This window comes from Megalops cyprinoides, chromosome 9 (assembly GCF_013368585.1).
Source record: "Megalops cyprinoides isolate fMegCyp1 chromosome 9, fMegCyp1.pri, whole genome shotgun sequence".
Taxonomy (NCBI): domain Eukaryota; kingdom Metazoa; phylum Chordata; class Actinopteri; order Elopiformes; family Megalopidae; genus Megalops; species Megalops cyprinoides.
In genome coordinates, this window is record NC_050591.1 from 18,080,664 (window position 1) to 18,103,404 (window position 22,741).

At 40.5% G+C, this 22,741-nt stretch overlaps 1 protein-coding gene across 1 annotated transcript in view; it reads right to left on the reverse strand.

Moving 5' to 3' along the window:
- LOC118782813 (cGMP-dependent 3',5'-cyclic phosphodiesterase) overlaps positions 1-17,297 on the reverse strand; it is a 162,228-nt gene extending 144,931 nt beyond the window's left edge. The window contains exon 1 of the mRNA XM_036536389.1: positions 17,134-17,297. Coding sequence (XP_036392282.1) covers positions 17,134-17,201 — 68 coding nt within the window. The 5' untranslated portion in view covers positions 17,202-17,297. The remainder of the gene's footprint in view (positions 1-17,133) is intronic.
- Positions 17,298-22,741: the final 5,444 nt, after the last annotated feature.

The following is a 22,741-nucleotide window of genomic DNA, read 5'->3' on the forward strand; positions in this document are numbered from 1 at the left end:
AAATATCCTTCCCTTCAGACACTTTTTGTGGAACTAAGAGGGTATAATATTATTTCTGGTAAATCAGACCTGCTGTCTGCTGCTTGGGTTAGTATAGGTGGAGGAAGAATGCATTTCTCCATTTCAAAGAGATACCATTACTGGCAAAACAGTTGGCTGTTGAGTGATTAGGTGAATGTACTTATATCCAGGGGGTATAACAGACCCTGCTGTCATACCTTCAAGCATGGGACTGAGATAAATATCAAGCTGAAAATATGGTTATTATATACAGTGAGTAACCTCAGAAGCCATTTTTCCTTAAAAACCAATGTCATGTTGAAGTTAATGTCCATTTTAGGTCACGGCATAACTTCTCCGTCTCATTTCAGAAAATGGAAAGCTTGTGCAACAAGACACCACAGACTTCATCTGCCATTTATGTAATCTCAAAAGCACCCTCGTCTAACACTGATGTCAAGAGAATGCCCCAAATTATTCACAATGGAAGACTCTCCCTCAGAACACTGTATAATCTCATAACTCTGAATAATTTTGCACATTTTTGGGATAATGATATGAATCATTTGAATTTTAACTTCACAGTGAAGCTTACGGCTCTCTTGAAATTTAAAAAAAAAACCTTTTGATTTGATAAGCATCCTACTGCTATTTGCCCTTGAATAAGATCTGAAGCTCCAAAAGCTATTAAAACAATCAAGTACATTGTTTCTTCTCTTCTTGAATATCATATTGAACATGAGAAACTTCATGATCTATTCTATAAACCACAGAGAACAAACATTATTAAAATGGGGTCTCTTCCTTTGTTTAGCATCATGTTACACAGTTACTATGACAATTGGAATGTACTTCATGGAAGCAGGTACCAGAGCAATATTCCCCATAAAGGGTTGGCAAGCTCTTTATTTATTTTGCATTAGCAGAGCACTGGATTTTAGGGCAACAGGAATAATTACTTAAAGTAATTATCAAAACAAATTCCAGCTAATCTCATTGGTAGCTTGGTAATGAAATCTTTATTTAATTTAGCCCAGCAACTATTCACCATGGGTGATAGAATATCACACCAATCCCCACAACCAGATGCCAGGATGAGGTGATAGGGTCCAAACAATAATTAGAGCAGCAGAGAGAAGTATCAAGGGTTTATACATGAAGTATCACTGATTTTAACGCTTGATTGCCAAGCAGAAGACTAAAGTAAAGCTTCAGGTTTCTATATCAGCCACAGAGCAATTAAAAATGATAGCCACATTTTCAGGCTAATAATGAAGGCACCAAAGGTAATCACTGCCAAAGTAATGCGTGTCACTCCCAATTAGCACCACCTATTCTTATGATTCGGGATAAAGAGCTAGATGAGACAATGCAGGGTTTATGAAATAATGGAATGTAACCTTCAGTTTACAAGCCCAGAACCTGTACCACTCTGCTCACTCATGTCAGGACGCAGCACCAGAGTACAGGCAGTGGGAGTAGGGCTTTAGGCGATGGCATGCTGCCATTCCGAGCTCTCCCCTCAGCAGAGATCAGGCCCTCATAATGTACATGCACCAGGCTGAGACAGGGCATTCTGAGGAACGATATCCATGGGGATCGATCCCTCTAAATGGCCTGACCCACAGCTCCATCTACAGTGAGACGCACTAAAATGAACCTGGAGTCACCAGAGGGTTAATCACCATAAAGCCTTGCCCTCTGACTGAGAGGAGCACCTCACACACACACACATACATGTGCTCTCACAAACACATGCACACACATCTTAACACACATGCCCACACACATACATGTGTATACACACAAACACCTCACCACCCAAACACACAAGTTCACTGCACTCCCAGTCTTTCTGCTGGTTGTTACTACATCTTCTCCCCTCACAGAATTTTGAAAAATATATCTGATTTATTTTCAGGCTAGTAGAGAATTTAAAAATATAAGCTCTCTACAGTGTGCAATCAATATCATTCACTTAAGCCTGTCAGTCATATGGGAGGGGGAATAAACAAAAAAAAAAAAAAAAAAAACAGAAAAATCACATCTACCACGATCTGTGATAAAAGCGTGTTCATGCGTGTGGGTGTTGGAGAGCACTGGTACGGCACACAGTACACACCCCCACCTGCTCACCCTCCTCACCTCACTGTGGGCTGTTACTTTATACACCCACACTGTATCTACGCATCGCAGTACTGCAGGGAGCCATCGATTTCTGTCTCTATGCTCAGAAATAACCCCAAGGTCCTCATTTAATCACTGCTACAATCTTCCAGACCTGTACACTCTGCTCTAGAGAAAAGTAAAAAAAAAAAAAATCCAGAAGAAACCCTCATTATGCAGCTGTAATCAAAACACACCAAAATGGCTAACTGCAGCACGGTCCCTCAAACTCGACATCTGGCTGATAAGAGAGATGCATTCGCGAGCTGTCATTCCTCCTGAGGTACCCAGCTATAAATACAGAGTATCCATTACAGCCAGAGGGAGGGGGAGAGTGTACATGTGCTAAAGTACTGTATTCAGGTAATGTGGGAAGGACTCAGGTAGGATGTTTGTATGAGGAGAATGGGCAGATCTGTACATTTGTATGCGTGTGTGTGTATGCGCGTTTGTGTATGTGTATGTGCGTGTGTGTTTGTGTGTGTGTGTGTGTGTGTGTGTTTGTGTGCATGCATGCAGAGAGCACAGTAGGTATGTGTATGTGGAGAATCAGTGTTCATTTGTGTCTGTAAAATTCATAAGGGTATGTGCATGCATATGGTGTGTGTGTGTGTGTGTGTGTGTGTGTGTTTACCACATGTGTAAACATACAATACAATAAAATGAAACCCATCTCCAAAGGGCAGTATAGTAAGGTCTAAATGACACTGTAATTTTGAAAACTCACTTCCACAGATGGCACCGTCTCAAGTCAAGTCGTGTTGGATGCTGATTTTTAGTTATACCAATGTCCTACAACTAGTGATTATGATTATGATTAAGATTAGAGTCATTACACTTGGGGAGTTGATTATGATTTAGATTGGAGTCGTCTCACTTAGGGATTTGATTATGATTTAGATTGGAGTTGTTACACTTTGACATTTGATTATGATTTAGATTGGAGTCATTACACTTAGGGATTTGTGCTAATTGGATAAGATGACTCTGTGTTGACTTTTAGTTCTGCTAGTTACTGGTACATTATAGGATGTACTACACCTGCTTATTTGTTATTTGTATTCCACGCTGAATTCCACACTGATTCTCTATGAGTCTTAGCCCCCCTTAGAAAATGAATGAGTTGGTAAGGCAGAAGAATACAATATGTTCAACAGAATGCAGTCTAACACACCCTTTCCAAATTTATTTCAATTTTTAATGCAAAACACAAATAAGGTATGCTTTGAACACAAACAAAACCAAACACGTCTGTTCATTGTACCTCTCTCTATCACTCTCGCTGTCTCTCCCTGGCTTCCTCCCTTCTCCACCCCTGCTGTCACAGAAAGCCCTGCCGGATTGCGGACGTTGATTCAATGACATGGCATTTAGGGCCTAGCACCTTGTGGAGCGTATAATGGAACAGGTGGTCTTGGACACCAATGTAACGCAGCGCAGAGATATTGTGTCTCATGAAAGGGGCCCGACGGGTTATGCTACAGGCATCAACGCCACACCACCCTGTAGCCAAAACAAAAGAAAGCAGCGTTTCCAAGACAACCGAATCACACCTCCAGCCTCCTCCGCTAATGGAAATCCATTTCCACACTGACTGGACGTTAACAACAGCCAACCGAAATAAAGGATATCAGATAATAGAGTTTTATGGAGCTAGGAGCACTTAATACTGTGAGTGGAGCTATAAAACTTTATGAGAGATGGGAAAGGTAAAGTGGGATCTTTACCAAACACTGGATTAAAAACGAAAACAGAAATGCTGTGATGTAGTCTTAAATCATCTGAAGGAACATGAATACCCTTCTTTAGAACAAGACTGCTGGAGAATTTCAGTGAGGTTAGTTTTCATTGTTTCAAATTCAGTATGAATGATGAATGATGCAGTAGAGTGAACATGACAAGGAGAGAGCAGAGATACAGGGCTAGACTGTCAAATCTAAATCACAACAATCTGTACAGTTGACTTCAATCCATGTTGCATTCACTTCACTCACTCCTATCCACGCAACAGTGCAGGTCATCATATCAAAGCTTCCTTTTAAAGGTTTGTGAGTTATCTCCAAAAAACCTTGACAGTTATCACTTTATCAATCAAACTCACTGTCTGCACTCAGAGAGAATGACAAACATTGTAAAAGAATACTTCACTTTGGCATTTTCTTTAAAAAGAAGAAACATGTATCTCGAACAGTACCAAATGTCCCCACTACAGTCAAAGAAACTTCATACTCATCAGTATTCATCAGTATCACTGACTTTGTGCAAATGTGCCAGTGACAGCAACCAGACAAAAAAAAACTACTCCTCTGTCCATCCCTCTCCCTTCCTGCACTTCTGAAGCACTCCCAGCACAATAAATAAATGAGGCATGAGTCTCCTTCCAAGCTGCGATAGGGGAAAGATGCGCAGGAGCTCCAGAAGGGATGCATAATGCATGCCAGAGGGCAAGGAGAACCATATGGAACGACAATGTTTTGCAGTATTTAACAATTTCATGGTTCAGGGCCAGTGTTGTGCCACTGGAATTAGCTGCTGCCGTGTGCGGGTATGGGACAAGGCGAGTGGCTCAGATTTCATCAAGACACAGCGTTTGGAAGCAGAGCACTGGGAAAACAGTACCTGGAAGCAATGCTTTTGTCCTGATTTTTGAAGCATAAAAGCAGTCTGACCTACAAGCACGGCACCTCTAAGAGATGGCAGGGCATTTCAGAGGCCTAATCAGCCTCTAAAAGTGAGAATGCCTAGCAGAGAAGTAATGTGGGCCATTTCTTAAAGCTTTGGTTGTGGGACTGAGCCACACAACCTTCCAGTGCATACACACATGTTGAGGAACAACAGTCAATAGAATGCAATGCAATGCAATGCAAAAAAAAAAAGGTTCAGCTAAGGTCCTGTCTAATCAGGTAGACACTGTGCTCTTGTCTTTACGGAGGTTTGAACAGAGAAAGGCCTAATACCAGAAGGTCATACCCAGTCTTTGATGAAGGCTTAGCCCTCTCTCAGCCACAGCCTTTCTGTATGGCAGCAATCATCAGAGGACTGGTCACACAGGGGCTACATCTGTGAGATCTATCAACACCGTCACACCACAGAAGCTTCCAGAAGAGGCTAATTATTGTTACCCTAATGTTACCCTCAGTGCAGAGACAGCATCAAAATATGACACTGAAACAAGGGATGTTTGTGTATTACTTCCTTTTATGTATGTTGACGGTGAGTTTCATTTACATTTATTCACTTGGTAGATGCTTTTATGCATGACCAAGTTTCAACAGTTGATCAGACAAGGTAGACGTTAGCTGGTAGAGATATGAGTGCATGAAACCATTAAATTTTTTTAAGGAACACATCACATTACATTTAGCAGGTGCTGTTATCTCGAGCAACTTACAAAGGTTACACTTTTTTACAATGTTTCCCATTTACACAGCTGGATATTTACTAAGGCAATTGTAGGTTAAGAACCTTGCCCAAGGGTACAACAGCAGTGTCCTAGTGGGGAATCAAACCTGCAACATTTCAGTCATGAGTCCTGCGCCTTAACCACTATGCTACACTGCGGCCCTATAAAAGCAAAGTTTAAGACATAAAAACAAAGTTTAAGACATAACTTGTTCAAACTAATAAAATGCCATATCTCTCTGGCAGGAAGACCAGTGAAGAGTTATACAGAGAATATATGTGCTGTAGTTGTTGGTTGTTATTGTTGTTAATATTTTATTTTGTTATTTTTACAGGATGTAAAAGAGAAGGACCTGGCAAGTGTTAGAAGGTCTACCAAAAAGAATGGAACACCAGGGCTGCTACATACAGTGTAGGATCGAGTCTGGATTCCCCAAACTAATTATTTGAATACCCACAGTGAGGGCTTTGGAGAAAAACTTACTGTCACTGTCATTATTCCTCCTATTCACTACATAACAATAATAACATCCTTATTAGAACAGAAGTAATAAAGGAAGAATGAAAGGAAGACAGATTAATGTGCGAGTGACAGATGGAACAGATGCCCCTGTTGAATCTGTTGTCGCAAGAGAGCTTTTCTCAGACTGCAGGCTCTGCAGATTTACAGTAGTTGGCCTTTCTGGGGAAGAAATTCAATTACAACTGCCAAGCTGCCATTGATGAGGCTGACTTTTAACCGTAATCAACAGAGGAAGGAAGCATTGGGTGTGTATGTGGGGGGGGGGGGGGGGAAGAGAGAAGATGCACAGAGGGAGCATCAAACTCACCCCCCCCCCCCCCCCCCCCCCAACATCAGGGAGGAGATTATAATGAAAGGTCAGGCAATTATGCATCAAGGCGATGTCACAAACCAATTTCCACCCGTTACTTATCACACCTCCCTCATGCTCAGCGACACGGACCAACGACTGTTCATCACTCACTCTGCCGCTCTTCCATCTCCCTCCAAACCTCTTACATTCACAACTGTTTTTCTCAGGATTTTCTTACTCTGTCTTTTCTGCTTCCTTATGCGTTGCTTGTAGCAATGAGAAGAGCACTGTATTTAAACCAACGGCGTACTTGACACAGAATTTGTGGTCATTAGCTTTTGTCTGTGTGTAAGCAAACTTTATGCAAGTTACACGTGATCATGAGGAACACAAAATGCGAAGGAGAGTAAAAATACTGCAAAATTTCCAGGCCACTGAGTCTAAAACTAGGAATGAAACTGGTAAATCAATAGCAGCACCACTATCATCTTAATTCTATTTCTGTCAGTTGACAGATTAAAAAAATCTATAGGCACAGCTATTAACTCAAATTCTGTCCACTTCAAAATATGTATCTTCCATCAGCACTTGCATCAAATCACATTACAGACTGCATGGATGTCTTGTGTGCTGCCACATGATCTTTACCATAGGGCAACAAAAGCTTTATTTTCCATCAGAGATGGCCCAGGGCCTGTTCCACATCATGTCAGGGAGAGAACTGCGTTACACCCACACCAACCTTCGAGACCGGCCTCGCCTCCCTGCCTTTCCAGATTCTGTGCCACCATCATCTCAGGATCAGTGTGCATCCAGCAGCCTTCTGATCTCTGTTTCAGGGCCACCTCTGAACACAGCTTGCTCACGGCGGTCCCCACAACCACATTTGCACATGGCCTAGTGCCATTTTGTTTCATTCAATATTCAGAATCGTTCAGAAGAGACAGAGAGACAATGTAACACGAATACTGATAAACGTCATATGCTTTTATTCCAAACCTTGTTTAATAATTCACAGTTATGGGACTGAGATAGGGATAACGGTTCAGGACTGTAAGACTGGAAGACCTCTGCATCGGGACCGGAGCAAACAGCCCTTCACAGACCAGTAAATTTCAGGCGCAAAACTCCCTTGCTAATTGGCTGCTAACTCCAATTACATGCTGACACAGGGACGAGAAAACATGGGAACAAGGTTTTTTCTGTACTTATTATAAGGTAAATTCATGTGATGAAAAAAAAAACAATCGAGAACAAAGCCACTGGAGACACCTGCTGAGGTACAAATGACATGCTTGACTTGAGACGCCAGCAAGACAGCTGAGACTCCTCGCTAGAGTTCACTGGCTTGAAGGAAAACAACAAAGACACAGGAGGTGTACAGCTATACTTCGGGTTTCACATCACAAGAAGTACAATGTTTTCTTCAGTGCCTTAAGATAGAAACACTCTTGGCCTGCTTTCACTGGTAAGGAAGAGAGAAAAAAACCAGCACAGTTAGGAGTACACTTCTTTCCAGATGGTTTGGAGTGAGGGCTGAGAGTAAGAAAATTTGACCTCTTCCTTCAAGGAAAATAACATCCTACAGACTGGGGGACAACTGGATTGGCAATTTTGTTGTGTGCAATCAACTGCCTCTAATCTCTTGATGGAAGACGCATTTCTACATGTTAAATTGCCAATTTAAAAGCAGCAGAAAATTTGCAGAGACATTAAACACATTCCAATTCACAAATCAAGCTCTTATTGCTTTGAGACAAAAGGGATTTGTGTCATCATTTTCATAGCTTGTGTTCTGTGTGGACAGAAATTTGCACAGATAACTGCATCAGGGGACAACTGTGTCAAAGCCAAATAGAAGTAAAAAATAAACTACTTAAGATATATCCTACCAGCATCTCTCGAGTACCATCTCAGTCCCAGAACCTCTCTGTTGTGGTCTGAAAGCGAGGACTCTTAATAAAAGCACATTCAAAAGCCACCTCCTGCATTTCAAAGATGGAACTGAAAGCAATCTTGATCTTCATTGTAAGAGCACCGTGAATTCTACATAGAACATAATCAGCCCTGCCAGGGCTTTCCAAAAGTGATCTGATGAAAAACTACAATAACAAGAAAACTGCACGTGTTCAGTGAGAGAATACTCCACAGATGCATCAACTACGTGCACGGCACTACAGTTAAGATGGGCCTGTGACCTCTGGAAATGTACACAGCTTTGTCAATGTCAAAAATATTTTTAAACAACATAATAAAACCAATAAATGATCAAATAACATTAAATGATATTCGGCAAGTTTGACATGCCACCAGCAACATCTGCACTCACTGTAGCCTCACTTTTCGATTCCAATGGCGGGTTTGTCTTCCATCATACTGTAGTAGTGACATTCATCAACAGTCACCTGATACAGAAAAGCTTGCAGTCATTTCTGATAACACAAAGCAACAACCCTGCCATGTTGTCAGCATAGAGGCAGCAGAAGAAACAGTAGCATGAAAGAGGAAGGAGAATAAATCCTTAATTTGTACGCCGTTTTACTCCATAGAGACTGCAAAGGCACACACAGCTGTGCGTCAGCTTTAGCTATCTTACAGGTACTTTAGGTTTAAACAACTTACTGATCAGCTAGCTACACTCAAGAGGTCATTTTACCTGAAGTGTAATTTCCAATCAAGCATTTTCTTTGTTTAATTGGTTGCTGCAATCTGCCATATTGTAGGCACAGAGACAGGGGTTGTCTGCAATAAAACTAAGCAAACGCTTCACAAGTAAGCAGTCTTCCATTTGTTTTGATTGAAAAGGCGACCCAGTTAGTAAACATTAGCTAACTAGGTTGCTACTGTCGTGCAGTGCTTTCAGCTTCTAGGATGTACCTTTAATGACAGGGTCGAGGCAGTGACCAGGTCAAAGTTCAACCTGACACTCATACTCTGCATCAACAACTTACTAACTAATATAGTTTTTTGAGGCAGGTTTGATTCCACCATCTCCACCATTATCTTATACAGAGGAACCTGGTGCCTTTTTCTCCTGTTTTTTACATTCTATAAACACTGCTACCTGTGTATCAGTTTACTGAATGCTGATGAACAGAGCTTTGACAGATTCATTCTCTGGGCCACTGAACATTGGGACCAAAATTTCTGTAAATAAACAGGATGTTAAACAATGACGATACATTTTAGTGTTGAAGATGAAATTCTGTCAACTGTAATCACAAGTGAAGGACCTGAAAGAGCAACAGAGTACAAATACTTCAAGTTATAGTCTCTCAGATCTTAATGTAAACCAACTGCCACAAAGTATTTGCACTCGTTATCTGCTCCACGCATTGTTGTTATCAGGTTGTTGTTTCACGGTCCATCTCAAGGCAAGACTGGCAGGGCGCAGCGGAGGGCTTGGTGCCACTGCACAGCTGAGGTTGGTATGACTGTCAACCTTGAATGAAGGCACATTTCAGGGCAACATCCATAAAACAGAGACAGAGGTCATTCTACTTCTCCCATCCACGTTTTTCAAGCTGTCTCGGTTGTTTACACAAACTGTAACTGCACAAATGATCCCTGCACAGTTCTGGCTGCTACAAAAAAGAAAATGTGGAGGAATCCACAGCATTCAGCACACCAATATTTAACCATAACAGCAAATGAAAAATGTACTAAACGCTCTCATTTAGTTACTATAAAATCTCCAAGTCTCTTCCTGTTCTGTAAGTTGTTGTCTGATGCACAGATGTATCTAATGAATAGGATTTCAATTTGACACAAAAAACATGTGGTTTTGTAGAATGGCATGAAATATTTTGCCCACACAGAGAAAACTCATTTGTTGCCAACCCAACTCATTAGCAGGTCTTTTTTTTTAGATCACCTCCCACATTGTTGCAGCTTCCAACATACAGCTCTAAAATCTGAATATATTAAATTCAGTGCACACTTCAAAATTATGCAGTTTTCTAAAAAAGTACTAAGCCTTCCAAAGGATGCTGCCAACAGCTACCAATGCATTTTCTTAATATATATATAATATTGACCCCTCTCTGACTCTTACTCTTAATTTCATGCTTGTCCACCTGAAATTAATTCCCATCTACATTTGTGTTCTTTAAATTAATTATTTCATATCATGTTACAGTCTAGGTCCTTAAACTAGGTCCAAGATTTTGTTCTAACTGCTATCGTTTTTTCGAATAATATATAATCTGTTAATCCTTATGCATGAATTACTTCTAAATTACCACAAGTGTGTGTTATCTATGCATACTATTTCTCAATAGGATATACTTTTCTTCTCAGCTGCAAATACTGTCACCTGAACTTGATGAACTGTGAGAGAACTGAAATCAGAAAAGTGCTGCTGAATTGATAATCACACACCAACTACACTGAATCCACACAGCGTTTTACGTCTCTATAAAAAAGCTTTCAACAAATAAGAGAAGCTCCACTGCGGCCAAAAAAAAAATTCAAGCTAAGTCACCTGTACGTGGGACCGTTGGTTGCTTAGCAACCCTGAGAATGTATATCTCAAAATCTGTTCTTTTCACCCTCTCCACTTAAATATAGCCTCTCAAACAGAGATGTTGAGATAGAACAAATTCCATTATTTTGAAGAGCACAGAGACAGGAGCTAACTATGCATTCAGGAGCAGAGAAAGGTGCTTGATTCTCCTACTACTGCCCCATGTCAAAAGCGTGTCAAATGATATGAAAAGAGACCAATCTACTGGACTCCCAACAACAATGATGCGTTATCTGTGAACCACATCTTCTGGCTTCTTCGACCAGACAGCCATTGCTATGTTACTAAACAAAGTGACTAACTGATCAATCAGCAATCTGCACTGCTCTGTCATATAAAGGCTCTTACCTTGAGATGTCTGTCTCCAAGTGTCATAATATCCATTCATTCATTACTTCTGCCAATTTCAACAAACTTTGTAAACTGAAAGCTACCTTAATGGCAAACATCTGATTAATCAAGTTAACAAGATCATCATGATCCTATACAAGTAGGCTAACTTGGCTGAAGTGACTTGATTGGCTGAAAGAGACATCAATCAATCGTGGTCACTGCCTGGACTATTTAACAGACAGCTACTCCATCTCAGTAACTTGTAGTATCCTTAGCATTTATTCATATGTCTGATAAAATAGTTGGGCGGAAATGTCCAAAATATGTGTATATATATATATATATATATATATATGTATATATATAAAACAGTTACAAAATACATAATATTACAGAAATGTTTATACTCTATATATTTCTTTTGCTCAAAAAATTATATATATAAATATATATAAAATAAATATATATAAAATATATATGTATGTATATATATATATATATATATATATATATATATATATAATTTTTTGAGCAAAAGAAATATATAGAGTATAAACATTTCTGTAATATTATGTATTTTGTAACTGTTTTATTTACTATTCGGAAAATGCAATGTGTCCTGCTTTGCTCTATTTTAGTAACATGGAGAATCTACTTACAATCAGCATGTAATAGCAGTAGCTATAGTTTTAAAAGTAGCTCCTATGTAAAATAAAAAATGACCAAAAGAGCATATCCATTTTAGCACTGTCCCCCCGCACCATTGTCAATTCACGTTATTTCAGAGCGATAGCTCTCTGTATATCAAATATGTCTGCCAAGTTTATTACCAAGTTTGTTGTTCTTCCTGCCCAAGTCAACCCACTGGTATTTGTTTCGACTTCTCGCACTGTTCACTGCAGACTCGAGGCCCATGGGCCAAAAGAAAGGCAACATCTTTGCATCTGGTCTGCCTTGATCCTGCAGCCTTTGACTGTCGGCCATGTGTAGACGCAATGCTGTACGTGAAACTCAGTGGTTTCTTGCACCGCCGGAATTGTTGGGGTTTGCACTTTGCCCACTAGCTAGCTATCTTAGCCACAGGTCTTCCATTCAACCATTATTTAGCTTGTTTCAACCTCATGGCTTTATGGTGCTTACTTTAAAATTAATTTTAGCCCACAACAGTACTTTCTGAGCTGTATTTCAATTCGTTTTATTACTCAAGACAGCGATCTGGGTGGCTCACGTGAGACTGACAGTCCGGCCAATAAGGTCGGATCTACATGTGATACCTAACTTTAACACCTTAATATTGAAAGGAGCACACTGTCAAACTGCCATTTCTGTCACTGGAGGTATTATTTACCTCTGCTTTCGTAATCATGATTTGACTGGGAGTTATTATCACAGAAAACATGCCATCTGCAGACCACATGTTGTGTGCAGGGTTATATCTTATTTATTGTAAAATATTTAAGTTTGAAGATATAGTAATGCATATGCTGAATCCACAAAACTGCAAGTTGGTATGAGCCTTATGTCTGCGTACACGCAGGACTACACAACTGCTGCCCCAGCAGCTTCAGGTGGCAGTCTGTAATGGTTCTCCCCAAATGGTTACCAGCTCAAATCCTGAAAACAGAGTGTAGCCACACTGCTGTGGCTCTGGGTCAATGTTTTTCTTTCATCTTCAGCCACTTGGTGTGCATCCCTTTCAATCAGGCCACCTCATACTCTTAGAGTACTCTGTGCATTTTCTGAGAGCTGACTTCTCAGTGACTCCCTACAGACATGTCCTCAGACAAAGACCTCCACTGATCCCCGTGCCTCTCCTTTAACAGGACAGGCAGAAAAGCAGATTAAAATTGCCTCTTTTACTGCAGAGGCAGATTGTGGCGATAATAATACTTGAGTGTGCTTGTTCTTTGAGAGCACACATTCTGTGATTACTCTGCTCAGAAAAAAAGTGTTTTTCAGATTTAGTCTTATGACTGATACTTGCCTTGGCAAGAGCCAAGACTCTTTTATGAATCCTTTTTTTGTTTGCTCTACTCAGATTATAAAACGACATATAACATTTTAGATGTACATAACACCAAATACAGACTGCAGTTTTTTACCAAACCCCAATCAATGCTGTTGTCCTGGCAACATATTTCAGAAAAAACTGAGGAAACTGCCTTCCCTTAATCCATGAACAAACCGCAAATCATCACACAACGTACTATGTCTCACATTTTATCAGAATAATGTAGCATTGCAAGACCGTTAACTATAAGATGCAGCGCTCAGTCATAAAGTGAACTGAACCGCCTGTGTGATTGTTAGTAGAATAAAACATAATGTATGCTTTTGATGGCGTTGTCCAGCTACCAGCTAGTACACAAAACTGCACCATTTGGAAGACACTCCTCTCTCACAGCAATCAGCTCACAATGGCAAATGTCCCAGGTTGCAGGTGCACAACCGTCGGGCACATTAAGAAGCCAATCAAACATGACAAGCAGGGAAGTAGCTGGGAAAAGGGAGCTACGTTCTGAGCATAAAACAACCCCCTCCTAACTGTAAAAATGCTAAATCCAAAACTTACCCCCCCCCCCCCCCACACCACCAATCCTGCAAGGACTAACAGACAGGTGGGGGCATGTTCCAGACATCAGTATGACAAGAATCACCCTGCAAATGACCTGTGTGTGGACCTCATACAGGGAGGGGTGAGTGTAGAGAGGCTGTGTCTATCTCTGGCTCTATCTCTCACACAGCGGAGTCGGTGGTCAAATGTGAGTCATACATCACTGTCAGGGCTCCACTGTTCTCAAATGCAAGGCAATCATGCAGGCTACATCAAGTCCAAATAGGCACATTACATCTGTCTTCTGGGCCCCAAAATCGGAGTGCTAAAACTGTCTTAAATGAGGATCTTATCTGCTTTGAACCATTTTAGTGGGAAACAGGAGGCCTATGTACCCTCGAGCAAGGTACCTATCTGGAACTGCTTCACTCCATATCCAATTGTATACACATATATGTGTAAAATGTGAGCGATGTACTGTAAGTCGTGATAAAGCCATCTACTAAACAAATGAATAATGTAATGTAATAAAAATTTCTCTTCACATAATTGTGATGAATGACACTGATATCACTGGGTAATCGAAACCTGTCACGGTGCCTTCACTATTGTTCCACAGTTCTGTCCACATCCTGTCTTGAAGGAAGCGATGAAAAGTGCTACCCCTCCACTCCCCCACTCCACATCTTACCTGATGTCCCTCAGATCTTCACAGCAAGGTACTCTGATGCGAGGGCATTTATTCTAACCACTAAGGTGGCCTGTTTCCACTGAACATCTACATCTATCACGCTGCACATTTTTATAGTTAAGGTTGCAGATGGATTAGTAAAGGTCAGGAAAACAAGCTCTCAAGGTGAGAGGAGGGGTGCCTTACATATTTGTGGTCATGTGATCAGAGAGCTGTCCACTTGGGAAAAGTGCTGGTGTTTTGCCCCTGTGTGGAGTCCAGCATAGAGAAGGGACTCTGCTCCCAAAGCTGCCGAGCAGGTGTGAGGCAGGCCTGGCCAGTCCTTTCCCATGCTGCTCTGGATAAAAGCGGTCTGTTACACAGGGTTAGTGAGCATTCCCTTCACCAAGGGGAGGCCAATTTGTGAAACATGACATCCCGGACAGGGATTAACTGACCTGTGATCAGTTTGTATGCTCAGAATCAAAAAGCAGCTCTTGGAAAAGGCACATTCTGCTACAGCCCCGTGTGGTCAAAGAGCCAGCTGCCTTGAGGAGGGTCTCCAGGGACAGCCTTCGTCCTTTCTACTCGGTCAATTGGCCGTATCTGTGAGCCAGCAATTTAAGCATTGAAGCCAGGCTTTGGCTGAATAGACAGACGCCTTCATCCGTGCATGTGTTCATTAAAACGCACTCTTCCCTTGGTAACGCATTTATCCCAGGAAAGAATTGCACCATGTCATTGCATGAGGTATGTGTACCTTCTGTGTCACCACCTATTGTGTTTGTCTCTTTTTAATGAATCACTGAATGATGGAAAAGTCGATTTGTAATGAATTCACTGACCATTACCTTTTAACAACTGGAGCCACTATACTGACAGTGACACGCTGGTCTGGTTTTATTAGTAAGCGTGGCTGGATTACAATCGTTATTTACTTGCTTACCAAAAAGCCTTTATTTTTGTGACATACATGCTGTAGTTAACATTTTACATATTTTATGTTTCTACAGCTGAATATTTACTAGGAAGTTCCGGTATAGTGCCTTGCTCAAGGGTGCAGTGGTAGGGTGCCACCCCTGTGTGTCCTACACATAATACCAATGTGCCACCCCTCTAATACAGAAAAGCCAGTTTGTGAACCAATTTTGAGCCTGCGAAAACAACGCAGAGCAAAAAAATTTCTGGGACAAAATAAAAAGCCAAGTTTGATCGCAACGGATGAAATAAATGATGTCCCAGTTTGATCAAAAAGAGCAGCCCAGTGGATCAGGTTGTAAGCCAAAGGCCCCTGTTCACAGAGAGGCCACGAGGAATCAGCCAGCCAGTGGTGCTCTGACTGACACTCCGGGGGAAGTGCGATATTCAAAACCCCCGATGGGAACGTGGGCTGGAGTGATCTCGCTGACTCACTTTGTCAGCGATTGTCTCCCCCCCCTACGCTCCTCCTCATATGTAAGGGGTTGAGCACAAAGCAACTTCATTTTAAAAAGGTTCTGAGGTTATCATGGGGGGGGGGGGGTTGGAAACTGAAACTTGGGAAGACTGTTATTGATTATTCCTGATTGGTACTGACTTGAATATGCCCCCCGTGATAATGCAGCACAATGCTGTTAGCCACATAATCGGGTATGACAACAGCAAAAGAGCACAAGCTGAAAACAAGCTGACTGTGGTTGTTCATAACCTATATTAATGGAAAGAGGATTTGGGGTCAAACAAAATTTTTTGCTGTTCAAACAAAAAAACAGCTTACAGCTTTTTCTGTCCCACTGTCACTGTTGCAGAAACATGCATTGTACAATAATAAAACCAACTCCAAAATCTTCCTCCTACTCATTGGATGGTAAGCAGAGCTGTGCAATATTAAAACAAGACTACTACATCCTGTTTAGCCCAATGTGTGGATCGTGCACTTTTTTAACTAGTATAGTGCCACTTCTGAATAAATGTCTTGCAGTCAAACCATTGCAGAGGCACACATTTCAACACAGAAGGAAATTTAACCTTGATATGTCAGTATTAACATATTGCTTAACACTGGTAAATATTAACACGGTATGTATTAAATTACAGTTGCTGTGTTATCTTATTTAAGTAGCCTATTGTGTATGTTACATGCTGCAATAAGGCACAATTTGTTATTTAAAAAAAACCCGATACAACACATCCCTTTAAAATGACTACCGAATAGGCAAACATTTAAATAAGCAAAGAATGGAAAGAAATCAGATCACGTGGCGCTTGTCTACTAGAGTAGAGCTTTTTGAAGTTACTGGTAGAGAGGAAAGGCTACTGCAATGACCGGCTTCAAAGCCTTCAACACCAAAGCAATAACGAAGTGATTATTACTATATAACCGTAATTTGTCATGTCATGTCTTTTATATGAAAACATTTAACGACTATACAAGTACACATTTTGTTATGATTTTATATGTTCAGTTCTTTTCTATTTGCACTTAGCAAGCCGTTGCTTAATGCGCGATTTGTCTTTTACATCAGTATTTCCAATCAAATCTGAAATATCACGACAAATGAATCGGCATCGGGATATTACAACCAGAAAATGTGAACGGGCACGCGTGTATTTATGCGTGTCCTCTCTTACCACTATAGACTACATTAATTCGCGATTATCCCTCCCAATCTGCCACGGGGACACTTACATCTCTGATGTAGCTGGTTGATACTGCTGGCTACGGCACAGAAAAGAATGTCCACAAGCCTGGCCCATCTCTCATGATGCCTCTCAGGAGCCGGTTCCGAATGAGTTCAGGCTGAGCCGCGGGGCTGCAAGTTGGAGTCTGCACGACGCGTGTCAAGTGTTGAATGTGACAGGGCAGCGAACGACTATTTGTTTTTCTCGGCGAGTGGATGGGTGTGTGTGCTCCCCTCTCTCTCTCTCTCTCTCTCTCTCTCTCTCTCTCTCTCTCTCTCTCTCTCTCTCTCTCTCTCTCTCTCTCTCTCTCCTTCTTTTGGTTTTTCGAGCAGATAGGGTGGGATGCTGTAAGAGATACTAATGCAGCATCTTACAGCCATTCGTACAGATAGGGTATGCATGGGGAAGCTACCTCCCTACAAATCGCTGGGGGCCTGAGTTTTACTGGGCTGATCAATGCAGTAGCCAGAGACGTTTTTCCAAACAGCGAGCAAACAACTTGCTGTTGGAGTTTTATAGGCTATAATGTCTCACTGGGAGGCTGCCTCTGTAACTGTAGATGCAATGGGCGATTGTGTATTAATGGTTAACTAACAGATAAAGTAATCAATTCACTAAAGCCAATAAAAAAGTTTTACGTCTTTAACGTGTTTTCCACATTTCAGACACATTTTACAAATTAGCTAAGCAGTAATTTACCAAATGACAACTCTAACAAGCCAACAACATTTACGAACGTTCGGATTGATGACATCACTAGCAGTGCCTCAGTGAGGGAGTAATTTGTCATGTGGCAAAATTAAAGTTGTCATTTAACAAAATCGACGGTTGTTAATGAACGGTTGTTTTGAACGAACAAATTACCATCCATGAATTATCATAACAACTATGCAGAGCGATATAACAGCCTCATAAGGATACTCTTTTGTAAAGTTATATATTACTATGTAGATTACTACTATCTACTGTTTGTGAAGGGCATTGTAAATATTGTGACACGAAACTTTTACACAAATAGGAAAGGAGGACAAGATGTGTCTTGGCTTTATTTTTAACCACAGTTGCATTTAATCACAAAGGAATTTTTCAAGTTATAGTACAGCTGCGTATATCCAGTAAAACCAAATAACTAGAAGCCCAAATACAATGCTTCCTTGAGGCTTACTTGTGATTTGGTTCCAACTGGGAGAATAGACTTAATATGAAAACAACTCAACATGCAGCCATTTTACAAATGCCACTTTCTCACGTACTATGTTTGCAAAACAGCAGCATTTCAATGCATATATTACTCATTGAGACACCATTCACACTGACAACCAATGGGAGAACAATTCTACTAAATTGCTGGTTAATACATACACCAGGCAATTTCAGTGTTATTGCTCTTAGCAATTGTCAGCTTACCACAACATCCAGCTTTTCATTTTGTTTTTGTGCAAGTGGAATTACTGCACTATCTTTTGTGCACAGGAGTTTTTGAATTTACATTTACATGTATGATAGATTATTACTACAGCTGTTATTTGGTATTTGTAGAGTAACCATTAGGCCAACAAAACTATAATGCGTCATATGCTTTCCCTGAATCTCCTCCAGGCATGGGCTTGAGTTAACTGCTGTGACTGGATGGATGCAATTCTCTGAACAAAAATAACAATTCAGTTTGTAAATTGGGCTGCGTAGGGCTGTTATAATTGAAATATTGGCAAAGAATCAAGTGCTGTCTGATTTTGTAGTATCTTTTGTAGTAATGTTTTGAAGCATTATGGTTAATTACGAATGGCTATTTTAAGCCAGAGCTTTATTCCACATCTTCTCCTGTGTATCTGAGAGGTCTTGATGAAAACAATTCACTGCATCATTGCTTTTCGTTGGTAGTCAACACAGACATGATTTGCTGCCTTCATCAGGCCTAAAATAAACACCCTGCCCATGTGACTTTGTGAAAGTTACCCGTATGGATCACTGTGTGGGCTGCCTCACCCTTTTTATCAGTGCTCTTGTCCAATCACCACCCAGTACCGTTCCATATCATTATTATTAATTTGTGTCATTATAATGATGTTTGCTGGTAATCATGACCTAAGTTATTATTATGGCATACTTTCTGAAAATAATGATTTAATAAGTCAAAATATAAAGATGCTAATTCGAAATAATGAAAGTATCTCATTATTATGACTAAGTCATAATTTCGAGGTAGTATTTCAAAATAACCATATCATTTCTTGTAAAAAAAAATGATTTAATAACTTAAAATGGCATTCTGTTCTGGTCAGCTTTCCTCATGCAGCTCCACTCCTATGCAGGTGCCTAGTGACTGCTTGAAGGTAAGAAAAATATTTATTTAAATACATTATTATGTCTGTGCAAATTGTGTATTATTATGGCCAGGATGACCATGACATTGATGCAAAAAACATTTATGAAAGAAACTGCAGGATGTGAACTTGGTCTTCAAGCCACAATCACATCAAGTACCATTAACACCACTGTACTATAGGTCCAGTCCTGTCACACAGGTAACTTTGCAATAGTCTGTGAATACCATGACTAAAATCAATAAGATCACTAGAAAATGGTTATTTTCAAGTGGTCCTTGATATTAAGCAACAGTATTAGATGATTTCGATTTTCTCGCTTGGTCCATACAGCATAAACAATATATTAACATTATATTAAGACTGATGTTACTTTTGGTTATTTATTTTGATATGATTTACTCTCATTGTTTATTGTATTATGCCATGTATTCCACATATGTTTCATATGTTTTTCCAAACAGTTTATTCACAAGGTAGACCTATCCACAGTTAAGGGCTGGTATCCCAACTGTTTAATGTACAGATCTCAGTGTGAAGTTAATTCTTGGTGGGTTTTTAAGTCTAGAATGTGTGGGTTTACTTGGGTACTTTAGTATGATACTGCAAGCCAACATACCCATGGCAAGGTTAGAGTCTATTGTTTGCCTACAGGTGGAGTATCAAATAATTTATGAATATGTAGAAATGCCACATTCTTATGCTGCAATAGGTTCAGTTTTATTAATTGTTAATTAGAAAGTTAAAAAAACTTAGAAAGTTTTTTTTACAGATCTCCATTTTTAGAAACTGACTGTTATGACAATAATGTAAGCAGACTGGTTGCAAATGTCACCAGTGATCGTTCATCACAATAATACTGAAGCATATCCAAATGGAGTTCCACTTCTAACCAAGCCCTAATAAAGCAAGTTGTAATGTCTTGCAATATTTTTGACCTCATGACCCCAAGTTTCTTTGATCAAATGCTCCCCTTGTGACCACTTATGGCAAGAGTGCTGGTGGTGGGAGTGTCCCTTGTTTGCCACAAGTCAGCTCAAATAATAGCTCCTCTCTTCAGCTTCTATTTAGCTTCTTTCAATTTTTGGTGGAATCATGTGCCCCGAATGTGTGGTTTGGGCCTATATCATGACTCTCCAGAGCCTGCAAAATATCCCATTGCCCTTTTTGGCTACAACTCTTTACCTCAAAACCCTCAAGAAATTTTTAATCTTTCACCTTCCCTAGCTGAGACTCGGGGCTTGACTATCCCTTTGATACCATTCTTTTGATACAAGCATTTCACACAGCCAAATTTTTCTTCTAGAATGTGACCAATCCACAGTCATCATCTCTTTTTCATGTCAGTTCTCTTCTGAAAGGTTTTGTTCCTGTGTCCTCATCTGTAATGCATTTTAACTACAGTGCTTTGAGGATAATGGTCTCTATGTTGAAAGACTGTGAGGTACTTCTTTATTGTTCTTTTCTAGCCACCATACAGCCTTTCACACATACATGCGCATTGCATGCACCTACACACACGCATAATGTATGCACGCACACATAGACACAGACACACATACACAATGTAGCAATGTACCGACCTTTTTGCAACCTTATGGGCACAATGTCAGCTTTTCTTAACCACACCCAGCTCTCCTTAACCACAATCCTCTGTCACAACATCTCTCCTCAATAACAACCTGGTTTCCCTAATCTCAATCAGTTGTTCTTGACCATTCTGCTATTATTGATGACCTGAACTGCTTAGCAACCATTAGGCTTAACTCCCTCTGTAACCACTGTTCTAAAACGGACATTTCATCTTTGTTCAAAGACTAGCCTGTTGACCTCACAGGACATTTGGTGAGTGCTTGATTAGAGGGCAACAAGTGAGCTGGTTTCCTCCTTTCCTCCTCCTGCCCGGCGCATGTTGTATTTCACACACACCCAGTGTCTCTTCATACTAATAAATTGGCTCATCCAGTTCATCTGCAGACTTGATGAGAATTAATAATGTTCTGAGGGAGTTAGAGGGGGCAAAGAGAAATTATGTTCACGCACACTGTGCATACATTACCAACAAATGTTGAGGTCTGCTCTCCTTGCAGCTTCCTCAGTCATTAATCAAAGTTCTGTTTGTTGCCCACAGTATCATGTCAGCAGGCACAGATATTAAACTGGATCACTAATTAACTTTTTATTAATATTCTCTCTCTCTCTCTCTCTCTCTCTCTCTCTCTCTCAGACTTCAACGGGCAAATAGAATATACAACATATCCAGACAGACTCAGGGAGAGGCTAGAATCTCATGAAAGAGCACGCACATGTGCGAGGTCCTAAACCCCAGTTAGAACACATGATGTTCACCCGTGGTGACACAACAAAGAATTCTGTTTCTAATCTTAGATCCAGTGCAATATCCAAGTTATTTCATTGCATTCAGTTCAAAGGAGAAAAAATCAGATAAGTTTTTCTGTCAACGTAAGTTTACTTTAAATATGTGCTGTATGCAGTGGGCATGTGTGTGTGTGTGTGTGTGTTGTGTGTGGCAAACATCTACTGAATTGACCTTGGCTATAAATACAATGGAAAATATATACTGATGATTTCAAAAATGCTTGTGTTCAGTGTTGCACAAAACTCGAAGTGCCTTTATAACAATGGGAATAGATGAGGAGACAACTGTTGTCTGTTTGGAAATGTTCCAGTGCTCTCAGTAAGTCACTGTGTCACAGGAAGAACAAGGAGTGAACATGATTGCAGACAGGCTCTTTATTTCCTGGCCTCCCGTCAGATCTCACTACTTGTGCCAGTCCACACGCATTGAAGAGAGGGGGCCAGTGTTGCTCTCTCCCAGTGATGTCTGAGCACAATTCGGGTAGGAATAGTCCCATACAGCAAACACTGTCCAGTGGAAAGCTTCAGTTCTATCATACCAAATAAAAGCCAGGTCTCCCATATCATAGAGGCTAACAACTCACTGCAATATGTTAGTGGTAATGTAAGGCTAAGCAAACAGAAAACCAGCTAATTAAACACAAGCACTGTTTGGTATGCATTTGCTCTTAAATTCAAAATAAAAGTAAACCTGGCAATGTGTCCTAAAACATGAAGTGTCTCTTCAGCTTGAAATACTGCACCTGCAAACAAAACAATAGCATTTCCACAGTAATGGCTCCAACCGCTGCCATAATGTCCGAAGCACCTGCCCAGAAAACCAAGGATTAGGATCCAGCATGAGGTGGCTGGACACCTACACCATGACCCAGTTGTCACATGCCTTCAGCACCTTGACAGCCTCAGGGGCGT